The sequence below is a fragment of the Bos indicus x Bos taurus genome, chromosome 13 (genome assembly GCF_003369695.1).
Source record: "Bos indicus x Bos taurus breed Angus x Brahman F1 hybrid chromosome 13, Bos_hybrid_MaternalHap_v2.0, whole genome shotgun sequence".
In the NCBI taxonomy this organism is placed as follows: Eukaryota; Metazoa; Chordata; class Mammalia; order Artiodactyla; family Bovidae; genus Bos; species Bos indicus x Bos taurus.
The window spans coordinates 9,504,120-9,516,307 of NC_040088.1; the positions used below are offsets into that span (position 1 = coordinate 9,504,120).

The following is a 12,188-nucleotide window of genomic DNA, read 5'->3' on the forward strand; positions in this document are numbered from 1 at the left end:
CAGGACTGGAAAGATATGAAAAAGAGCACCAACACCCTGTGTGTTCTCCTTTATTCAAAAACTAATACTAAACTTGCTCTGTCCTCTGTGACATAGTGAAACAGATATTGTCTGTTTCCAAAGTTGCCTCCATTCTAAATCTCCCAAGATGCTGAGAAAGAAAGCATCATCAAAGACCCTCTGCTTGGGAGAGTGGGATTCCCTGCCACGTTAGGAAATGAATACAGCAGCTAAGTGCCATCACTATGTCTCCATCTCCTGCCTTGAAGGATTCTTAGCATGATGAATAGAAAAATGCAGGCAAAATGCTAACACAGAGCCAGGGATACTAAACAGTAGTTGCCCTTTCTTTACCTGAAGTTAGAAGCCCCCTCCCCACATGTGACCTCAAGGAATCAGATTTCTTAGAAAAGTGGACAACTGAACCTCATACCCATTCTCTTCTGAAAGTCAGAAGGACAACCTGCCCCCCAGTTTGACTGAACTTAGAAGTAAGGAAGAAAAGCTGTCATGTTGACGTGTGTATCTCCCAGGATTCTGTGCAGCTATTAAGAAGTTGTTTAATGAGTTTGCTTCCTATGCCCAGTAGGGCACAGTCTGTGGAAAGGGAAAGGGGAGGTGCCCACTGTCTGCAGAACAGTGAAAAGGACCACCATTTCCATGGACCCTATTGGGTGAGGTTTGTAGTTACAAACAACAGACTCCACTCCAGTCAGTTTAATTTTGAATGTGCATTTATTAAAATATAACCCATAGTGCTTGAGGCTACAGAAATGAAAATTGCAAATCATTGTACGATCAAGAAACATTTTTAAATGAAACTCTTCTCTCATGACTGATGCTCAGGACTGGATGCTGGAAATACCATCTTGGACACCCACAAGGAGAGCAGTGATGGTGGGGACAGGGATGTAGTTGAGGATGCCGTGAGGATGGGGGTGAAAACAAAAATCCTGTGTTACACTGCAGGCTCTGAGTTAATGTCATGAGGAATGTGTTCCTACCTTACTCCTTCCTTACTCAAATAATTATAAACAGCCTCTTTGGTGTCAGGAACTGTGTGAAGTGCTAGGGGTAAAAGGAAGACATGCTCTCACCGTGATGAGAGTCACCTGGATAGAACAGAATTAGACATGTTGACCAATAGAGGAAAGGAAATAGGCACGCTCTGCTGAGGAGGGTAGGGAGAGAAGGACGGTGAGGAGACTGAAGAGGTTCAGATGTAGACACAGCCCACCCTGCAGGAGTCCTCCTCGGACATCAGAGTTTCAGGGACTACTCTTCACATGTCATCTGCAGAAAGAAAGGAACTTGTTGAGCCATCAGTGTAGCCCCAGACCTAGACAATGGTCAACTTAATAGATCCCATATTTTCAAAACAATATGGAACCACATTCCCGAATCACAAACAAAAAGGAAGTGAATTTTCCAAGCCTAGGTGGGGCACTCAGGAGCACTGCAGACCTGCCCCTGGAGGGTGGCTGAGTCAGTGTTCCCAAATGAGAAAGAGGAGCATGTGATCAGGCTCAGATGATCACAAAGAGATATCTGGGGTTGACCTTCTGCCATCCTCTCCCTGGAGAACTCGCTCAGTGTGGGTTTCACAGGACACTGCAACCTCTTCTCCTGGCAGCAGCGAGGAGGAAGACACTGTGCAGGGGGAATGGTGTGTGGCCCCCTGAGCTCCACCCATTTCCCCAGCCCTTCCCTCCTCCTGTGCCCTGGCCCCTGTCTTACCACAGGGACTGTGCCTTTGGATAGCAGGTCTTCATGCACTCCTCCAATGTTGGGAAGTTGTTTTCGTTTCCTCCGCAACCGCTATATACAAACAGCTCACAGTGCCCGGTCTGGGCATTGTAGAAGTACCTGGTCATCGAGGCGTTGCAGACACCAACAAATTTAGGCTCCACGCAGAAAGCAGGCATAAAAGCTGGGGAAACTAGAGGGGCAATGGCTCAGTTATGAGGATGGTCATCACTGCTCCGTACAAGGACAACAACTAGAACCACCGGTTTGTTTGCAAGAGAGAATGTTAGGGTTGTGGAGTGTGGTCAAATTGAAATGCCCATTTGAAAACACCCCTTCTGGGACAGAATATGAATGTTGCTAGGGATGACATGATATAGTAGTCATATACAAATGTATATCTCCTCATGAAGTCTTCTAAGAAAGATAGGTATAATGCCTTTGATAAGCTGAAGAACATCTATAAGACTTCTGAGGTGGCCCAGTGGTTAAGAATCTGTATTCCAATTAAGTAGTCCTAGGTTCAGTTCCTTGTCAGGAAACTAAACTTTCAAACGCTGTAGACACTAAGGAGGCAGGGCATAAATTCTTTATATTCATGACTGGAACTCTGTTCAAAGGATGTATGTAATATATTTCCCCTCTTCAGATGAGGAAATTGAAGATAACTTTTCCCATGAAACAGAGCATGTGGATGGTAGAGTCAGGACAAGTTACTATGGTGTCACAATGCATCTGATATAATATATGATTCTACCAGGAATTCGGGAAACACAGTTTACTTGTAAGAGTTTCTGGAGCTGGCGGCCTACTTTCATTACTTCCTTGTAAGTAAGGTAACCTAAGCCCCCAAATCAAAGGGCAGACTGAGCCTGGATTTATCCTATCACAAATATGTGGTGTCTCTACCAACACTAAGCAATTCTCCAGACACCCACTGGGTGTCCCCCAGTCAATTGATGTCTGGTATGAAATCTATACAGTTACCCCCACAGGTTAAGCACCCAAGATTGTCCTCACTTTAGTGCAAGCAACGTGGTCCCCACTTAGTTTTGCTTATGACCAAATGGTTAAAATGGAGAGGTCCATGATCCCAACTCCATGTTCAATAACTGAGTGTTAATGATGACTAAACTTTGGACAACACTTACCTACTGTTCCCAGATGAATATACATGAAACATCACAGTGAAATGGAGGAGAGGAGTAGGGCCAAGGAACAGTGGAGGTGTGTGGAGCCTCCATTCCCCAATTAGTACAGCACCTTGCAATGGTATTGACCACCCAGAAAACTCTCTGAACCCAAATACTTATGCACTGTTCAGGTTTCAATAGAAAGGCTTATGGAAGGAATCATTGGTCATTGATCTGAATCTCAGTGCCCTTCCCTCTTCCCCAAGGTGCAGACACTGCTGCTGCTGCTAAATCGCTTCAGTCATGTCCGACTCTGTGCAACCCCATAGATGGCAGCTCATCAGGCTCCCCTGTCCCTGGGATTCTCCAGGCAAGAACACTGGAGTGGGTGGTGCAGACACTACAAACCTTTATTCTCCTCATTGAGTGTTGAGTATTCCATATTGAGTGTTGGCAATTCCTCTTGCGTATGGTTATCGAACTGTATTCTGGAAATCATCACCTGACCTATGAAGGAGAGTAAATTTCAAGAATTTAAGGAGGCCTGGTCCGTGAAACAGGAAAAGGATCAAACATGGATAAGATAATACCAGTCAAAAGACAACAAGGGAAGGGGCCTGGAGACTTTCGTTATATTTTATCAGCCTTGCTCCCACAGGCTACCCAACAAGGGCTGTTTCTTGCTTTCCCTGCAGTTGCCCTCCTCCATGGATCAACATCTTTTGATTACTCTTAACACAGGAATAAACATTATTTGATAGAGAAATACTTTTACTTGGCCAAACTATGTAGGTAGACATCTTTTTTCAGATTAAAACATTCTGATGGAAAATGGACAAATCTGTTCATGACAAGTGAATAAAGTCTTTCTATTCATAACTCATCATCCCTTCTAAGAACTAATGTAACATGTTTCCTCATGTTGATGATTTGCCTCAGGAAACAAGCATGTGGCTGGCCTGGTCAGGACAAGATACTGTCATGTCACGTCACATTTGATACACTATTGATTGGCTAGGAACTCAACAATACAAATGACCAGTGAGCGTTTCCAGGTCCAGGGTCTTACTTTCACTACTCACCTTTCCCCAAGCCTCACCTGAGCCCTCACATCACAGGGGAGGGTGAGCCTGGCTGAGTCTATTTTTCTGACACCAAATACATGGTTTTTCCACCAACCATCCAATTCCCAGCACCCAACAGGCCTCCCATTGTCCATTGACTTCTGATATCATATCTGTGGAGTCAGGGCCGATGCCACAGGTTGAGGTATCAGGAATGCCCTGACCTCAGATGCCAGCCATCTGAGGTCAGGGCATTGAGTGTTCTCGAGTTATCATGCTTCTGACCAAGTGACTGAAACTCGAAATTTCCATGACTCCACCTCCATGCTCAAAAAGTCAATAGAACCAGCGACCAAACTCAGGAAAACTCAATCACTGTTCTCGGACTAACATACAGGAAATAACTCAGAAACCATGAAATGGAGGAGATCCTTCGGACATGGGAGGAGTGGAGGTGGACGGAGCCTCCATGCCTTCCTGAGCAGAGCACCCTCACCTCATGACCATTTCTTCCCACGTCATAAGCTCTCTGAGCCAATATTTATGGATTTTTATTGAGGTTTCACTCAATAGGCATATGTGTTGAATCATCAGCCAGTGGTGACTGACCTCAGGCTCAGTGCCCTCCTCTCTCCCCAGAGGTGCAGAAAGTTCTAACCTTTAAGTGCTTTCTTGACTATCTCAGCCAATCCTGTTAGTATACTGGCTCCCTTTCCGAAAATCTTGGTACCTAAGAAAGACAAACATTTCAAAATTTTCACAACTATTGGACCATGAACAAGGACAACATTCAAATATGAAAAATAAAATCATAGGAAAAAGTGGAGAAAGGAAAAGGCCTGGACAATTTGCTAATATTGTTCAAGCCTTGGTCCCATGAGCCTAGGGCTGGTTTTCATCCTTTCCCAGCAGTTCCATTTCTGAGTGGTCAGGGTCCATGTGATTAATTTTTAAATAGAAGGATGATCATTATTTGACCCATAAACATTCTTTCTTTTGGCCCCAAGTAAGTAGGTAGAGAAATATTTCATGAACATATCCTTGTGGAAAATGACCAAACACGGCCATGAAATGTGAATAAACTGCTTATATTTATGACTGATAATACGTTCAGTGGAGAAGGAAATGGCAACCCACTCCAGGATTCTTGCCTTGAAAATCCCATGGACAGAGGAATCTAGCAGGCTATAGTCCATGGGTCGCAAAGAGTCAGACATGACTGAAGAAACTTTGCTCCATGTTCAAAGAACTCATGCAACACTTATCTGCTGATCACATGAGAACTATAGATGACTTGCCAGAGGACACATGGCATGAGGGTGACAGGGTCCAAACAAGATACACCCTGTCACAACCCACTTGATACACTATCCTATTCTGCCCTGAACTCTGAAAATACCAACACCTGGTAACAGCTTCTGGGTGCAGTGTCCCACTTTCATTACTCCCCTGGCCCAGCACTCACCTGAGCTCCCAAAGCACAAGGGAGAGTGAGTTGGGTTTCCTTGACACCAAATATGTGGTGTCTCTAGAAACAACATCCAATTCCCCAAACACCCACTGGGTGTGCAACAACGCAATTTAATTCGGATAGGAAATTGGGGGAGTTAATATACATTCTTCATGCTGAGGTCTCAGAACTGTCCTCGCTTCAGATACCAACCATGTGAGCACATCCCTCATGATTTGACAAAGTGTCTAAAACTGGGAAGTTCCATTACTTCACATCCATGTTCAGTAATTCAGTTAATCTTATGACCAACCTCAGGAAGACAACTCACATGCGGATCTCACAGTAATATTAAGGATAAATCTAGACACACCAAAATGAGTGAGATGTGCAAGGCAAAGTGGAAGTGAAGTTGTGGGGAGACTCAATTTCCTAGAGAACACAGGACCCTCATATCACCAACCTCCCTAATTTAACAGCCCAAAAGCTTTCTGAATGCCAACTTTTATGGATTCTTCTTCAGGTTTCATTCAACAGGTATTTTGATTGAATCATTGGCCAGTGGTTACTGTTCCCAAAATCAGGGCCCTCTCCTCTCCCCAGAAATACAAGAAGATCAAACCTTTAATCACACCACCTAGGATACTTTTGACCACATGTACTACTGAACGCTTCTCAAGTACCCGCTTCTGGCTTGTCTCCACACCTATGAAAGACAGAAAATTCCAGATTTCAGGAGGCCTGGTCCATGAACTAAAACAAGGATCAAATATGCATAATAAAATGGTAGTGAAGAGTGGACGAAGGAGGGAACAAATATGGATAATAAACAGCTGTCAAAACAGGACATGGGAAAGGGACTGGAGACTTTCCTAATAATGTCTCAGCTTTGATATCAAGAGTCAACCTACAGAGGACTGTTTCACACATTCCCTACAGAACACTCATACCAGGTTTTTCTAATTTCTTTTCATGATAGCAGAATACTCATTTTTTGACACCTAAATATTTTTCCTTGCCCAAACTAAGAAGGTAAAGAAGTTTTCTGAGAATTATACATCTTGGTGGAACATGCACAAAACTCACCATGAAACATTTATGCAATGTTGAGGTCTCAAGATATAGGTTTATTGATTAAATCATTGGTAATTGGTCATTGATCTGAATCTCAGTACCCTTCCCTCTTCTGCAAGGTCCAGAAAATACAAACCTTTATTCTCCTCAATGAGTGTTGAGTATTCAATCTTGAGTGTTGGCAATTCCTCTTGTGTATGGTTGTCAAATTGTATTCCAGAAATCATCACCTGACCTATGAAAGAGAGTAAATTTCAAGAGTTTCAGGAGGCCTTGGAATGGAAACAGGAAAAGGATCAAGCATGAATGAGATAATAACAATCAAGACAACAAGGGTAAGGGCCTGGTCACTTTCATTATACTGCATCAGCCTTGCTCCCACAGGCTACCCTACAAGGGCTGAGCTTCTTTCTTTCCCTGCAGTTGCCCTCCTACATGGCTCAACATCTTTTGATTACTCTTAATACAGGAATGAACATTATTTGATAAAGAAATATTTTACCTGGCCAAGGCATGCAGGTAGAGAATCTTTTTTCACAATAACACATCATGTTGGAAAATGGACAAATCTGTTCTTGACATGTGAATAAAGTCTTTCTATTCGTAACTTGTCATCTGTTCTAAGAACTAGTGTAGCCCTGTTCCATTCTTTTGGAATCCTGTTCCAAAACTAATGTTTCCCTTGTTCAGATGAGGAAACAGCAGATGACTTGGTCAGGACAAAAGCATGTGGGTGGCCTGGTCAGGACAATATACTATCACATCGCAACTAATTTGATACGCTATATATTGGCTAAGAACTCGACAATACAGAGAACTGGTGAGAGTTTCTAGATCCAGGGTCTTACTATCACTACACACCTCTCCCAAGACTCACCTGAACCCTCACATCACAGGGGAGGCTGAGTCTGGGTGAGTCTATTTCTCCTGACACCAAATGCGTGGTCTTTCCACCAACCATCCAATTCCCAACACCCAATGGGCCACCCACTGTCCTTTGATTTCTGATACTGTGTCTGTGGAGTCAGGGCCGATGCCGCAGGTTGAGGTATCAAGACTGCCCTGACTATAGATGCCAGCCATGTGTTCTCGAGTTATCATGTTTCTGAACAAGTGACTGAAAATGGAACTTTCCACCCTACCTCCATCCTCAAAAACTCAATCAAACCAGTAAACAAACTCAGGAAAACTCTGAATCCCTGTTCTGAGAGTAATGTACAGGAAAAAAACTCAGAAACTGTGAAATGGAGGAGATCTTTAGGACATGAGTGTAGTAGAGTTGGATGGAGCCTCCATGCCTTCCTGAGCAGAGCACCCTCACCTCATGACCGTTTAGCCCCACCTGATAAGCTCTCTGAGCCAATATTTATGGATTTTATTGAGGTTTCACTCAAGACTCATATGTATTGAATCGTCAGCCAGTGGTGACTGACCGCAGGCTCAGTGCCCTCCTCTCTCCCCAGAGGAGCAGAAAGTCCTAACCTTTAAGTGCTTTCTTGATGATTTCAGCCAATCCTGTTAGTACACTGGCTCCCTGTCCAAAAATCTTGACACCTAGGAAAGACAAACATTTCAGGAATATTGCACCATGATCCAGGACAATGTTCACGTATGAAAATAAAACGATAGGAAAATGTAAGACAGAGGAAAGGCACAGAAAATTTTCTAGTATTGTACAAGCCTTGGTCCTTGAACCCACCACAAGGCCTGGGTTTCATGCTTTCCTGGCAGTTGCTGTTCTCAGTGGTCCAGGTCTGTGTGATTAATTTTTATATAGAGGGATAATTATTACTTATCCCATAAATATTCATTCTTTCTGGCCCTAAGTGAGTAGGTACAGAACTGTTTCATGAAGATTTACTGGCATAAAATGACCAAACATAGCCATGAAATGTGAATAAGCTGTTTATATTTATGACTCGTAGTATTTTCCCAGAACTCATGCAGCACTTATTAGCTGTTCAGATGAGGACTATACATGACTTGCTGGAGGACACATGGTTTGAGGGTGACAGGATCCAAACAAGATACACCCTGTCACAACCAACTTGATATATTCTCCTATTCTGCCTGGAACTCTGAAAATACCGATAACTGGTGACAGCTTCTGGGTGCAGTGTCCCACATTCATTACTCTCCTGGCCCAGCACTCACCTGAGCTCCCAAAGCACAAGGGAGAGTGAGTTGGGTTTCCTTGACACCAAATATGTGGTGTCTCTCAAAACAATATCCAGTTACCCAAACACCCATGGGGTGTGCAACAATGCAATTTAATTTGGAGAGGAAATCAGGGGAGGTAACATGCATTCAGCATGTTGAGTCTCAGAATTATCCCGAGTTCAGGGGCCAGCCATGTGCGCCCCTTCGTCATTATTTGTCAAAGTGTCTAAAACTGGGAAGTTCCATTAACCCACCTCCATGTTCAATAACTCAGTTAATCTCATGACCAAACTCAGGAAGATGCTCACATCACCACCCTCCCTGTTTTAACAGCCCAGAGGCTCTCTGAATCCCCACAATTGTGGATTCTTCTTGCGGTTTCACTAAACAGGAATTTTGATTGACTCATGAGCCAGTGAGGACTGTTCCCAGTCTCAGTGCTCTCTCCTCTCCCCAGAGCTACAGGAAGAACACCAACCTTTAAGCACGCCGCCGAGGATACCTTTAACCACAGGTAGTACTGCACGCTTCTCAAGTCTCTGTTTATGGCTAGTCTCCACACCTAGGAAAGACAGTAAATCCAAGAGTTGCAGGAGGCCTGGTCCATGGACTAAAACAATGATCAAATATGGATAAAAATAGTCATCAACAGTACAAATGAGGGAAAAAAATATGGATAATATGCAATAGTCAAAATAGAACATGGGAATGGGCCTGGAGACTTTCCTAATAATGTCTCAGCTTTGGTTCAGGAGTCAACCTACACAGGGCTCTTTCTTATATTCCCTGCAGAACATTCATCCCAGCTTGCCTTAATTATTTCTCGTGATAGCAGAAGACTCATTATTTGACACCCAAATATTCTTTGTGGCACAAAGTAAGTAGGTAAAGAATTTTTTTTTGATGAATGCTTATTGGCAGAACATGCACTAATTCACCATGAAATATTTATGCTCTGTTGAGATTTCACGAAATAGGTGTATTGACTGAATCATTGATCATGGATCTGATCTCAGTGCCCATCCCTCTTCCCCGAGGTCCAGAAAATACAAACCTTTATTCTCCTCAATGAGTGTTGAGTATTCAATCTGGAGTGTTGGCATTTCCTCTTGCGTATGGTTATCGAACTGTATCCCAGAAATCATCACCTGACCTATGAAAGAGAGTAAATTTCAAGAGTTTCAGAAGACATGGTCCATGAAACTAGAAAAGGAACACAGATGCATAATATAATACCAGTCAAAAGACAACAGGGGAAAGGGCCTGGAGACTTTCCTAATATTGTATCAGCCTTGCTCCCATATGCTACCCCAAAGGGCTGTGTTTCTTGCTTTCCCTGCAGCTGCTCCCCTCGTGGCTCGGATCTTTTGATTACCCTTAATAATATGGGAATAAACATTGTTTGATAAAGAAATATTTTTACTTGGCCACAGAAAGTATGTAGAGAATGATTTTTTCAGATTAACACACTGTGTTGGAAAATAGACAAATTAGGTCATGACACATGAATAAAGTCTTTCCTTTCATAACTCTTCATCTGTTCTAAGAACTAATGTAACTTGTTTCCCCTGTTCAGATGAGGAAACCCCAGATGACTTACCCAGGAATAAGCATGTGGGTTGCCTGGTCAAGACAATATACGATGATGTCACAAACCATATGATACACTATTGATTGGCTAGGAACTCAATAATACAAAGAACGGGTGAGAGTTTCTAGGTCCAGGGGATTACTTTTACTACTCACCGCTCCCCAATCCTCACCTGAGCCATCAAATCACAGGCGAGGGTGAGTCTGGGCTTTTTCCTGACACCAAATATGTGGTTTTTCCAACTACCATCCAATTCCCAACACCGAACGGGCCACCCAGTGTCCATTAACCTTGGATACCATATCTGTGGAGTTAGTGCCAATGCCACAAGTTGAGGTATGGAGAAGCCCAGACTTCAGTGCCAGCCATTTGTTCTCAAGTTATCATGTTTCTGAACAAGTGACTGAACCTTGAAATTTCCTCTCTACCTCCATGCTCAAAAGCTCAATCAAACTCAGGAAAACTCTTAATCACTGTTCTCAGAGTAACGTACAGGAAAAAACTCAGAAACACTGAAATGGAGGAGATCTTTAGGGCACAGGTTAGTGGAGTTGGATGCGCCTCCATGACCTTCTGAGTAGAGCACCCTCAACTCATGACCATTTAGCCCCACCTGATAAGCTCTCTGAGCCAATATTTATGGATTTTTATTGAGGTTTAACTCAAGACTTGTATGTATTGAATCGTCAGCCAGTGGTGACTGACCTCAGGCTCAGTGCCCTCTTCTCTCCCCAGAGGAGCAGAAAGTCCTAACCTTTAAGTGCCTTCTTGACTATTTCAGCCAATCCTATTAGTATACTGGCTCCCTTTCCGACAATCTTCACACCTAGAAAAGACAAACATTTCAAGAATATTTCACCATGATCCAGGACAATGTTCACATATGAAAATAAAATGATAGGAAAATGTAAGACAGAGGAAAGGCACAGAAAATTTTCTAGTATTGTACAAGCCTTGGTCCATGAACCAACCACACAAGGCCTGGGTTTCATGCTTTCCTGGCAGTTGTTGTTCTCAGTGGTCCAGGTTTGTGTGCTTAATTTTTAAATACAGGGATAATCATTACTTGTCCCATAAATATTCATTCTTTCTGGCCTCAAGTAAGTAGGTAGAGAACTGTTTCAGGAACATTTCCTGGTGTAAAATGACCAAACATGGCCATGAAATGTGAATAAGCTCTTTATATTTATGACTCGTAATATGTTCCCAGAACGCATGCAGCACTTATCTGCTGATAACATGAGGACTATACATGACTTGCCGGAGGACACATGGTTTGAGGGTGACAGGGTCTGGACAAGATGCACCCTGTCACAACCCACTTGATATACTTTCCTATTCTGCCTGGAACTCTGAAAATACCAACACCTGGTAACAGCTTCTGGGTGCAGTGTCCCACTTTCATTACTCCCCTGGCCCGCCACTCACCTGAGCTCCCAAAGCACAAGGGAGAGTGAGTTGGGTTTCCTTGACACCAAATATGTGGTGTCTCTTGAAACAATATCCAGTTACCCAAACACCCATGGGGTGTGCAACAACGCAATTTAACTCAGAGAGGAAGTTGGGGGAGGTAACACGCATTCTGCATGTTGAGTCTCAGTATTGTCCCGAGTTCAGGAGCCAACCATGTGCACCCATTTGTCAGTATTTGGCAAAGTGTCTAAAACTGGGAAATTCCATTACCCCACCTCCATGTTCAAAAACTCAGTTAATCTGATGACCAGACTCAGGACAACCACTAACATAGGGATCGCACCTTGTTACTACAGATAATTCTAGGCACACCACAATGAGTAGATGTGCAAAGCAAAGTGGAAATGGAGTTGTGGGGAGCCTCCATGTCCTAGAGAACACAGAACCCTCATATCACCACCCTCCCTGTTTTAACAGCCCAGAAGCTCTCTGAATGCCCCACATTTGTGAATTCTTCTTGCAGTTTCACTAAACAGGAATTTTGATTGAATCATAGG

The 12,188-nt window shown here is 43.3% G+C and overlaps 1 protein-coding gene across 1 annotated transcript in view; it reads right to left on the reverse strand.

Annotated features, from left to right (window-relative positions):
• Positions 1 to 717: 717 nt before the first annotated feature.
• LOC113902867 (trophoblast Kunitz domain protein 1-like) overlaps positions 718 to 12,188 on the reverse strand; it is a 28,590-nt gene continuing 17,119 nt past the window's right edge. Inside the window, 10 exon segments of the mRNA XM_027558210.1 lie at positions 718 to 1,293; positions 1,738 to 1,939; positions 3,288 to 3,386; positions 4,602 to 4,673; positions 6,016 to 6,099; positions 6,604 to 6,702; positions 7,950 to 8,021; positions 9,106 to 9,189; positions 9,682 to 9,780; positions 10,973 to 11,016. Coding sequence (XP_027414011.1) covers position 1,293; positions 1,738 to 1,939; positions 3,288 to 3,386; positions 4,602 to 4,673; positions 6,016 to 6,099; positions 6,604 to 6,702; positions 7,950 to 8,021; positions 9,106 to 9,189; positions 9,682 to 9,780; positions 10,973 to 11,016 — 856 coding nt within the window. The 3' untranslated portion in view covers positions 718 to 1,292.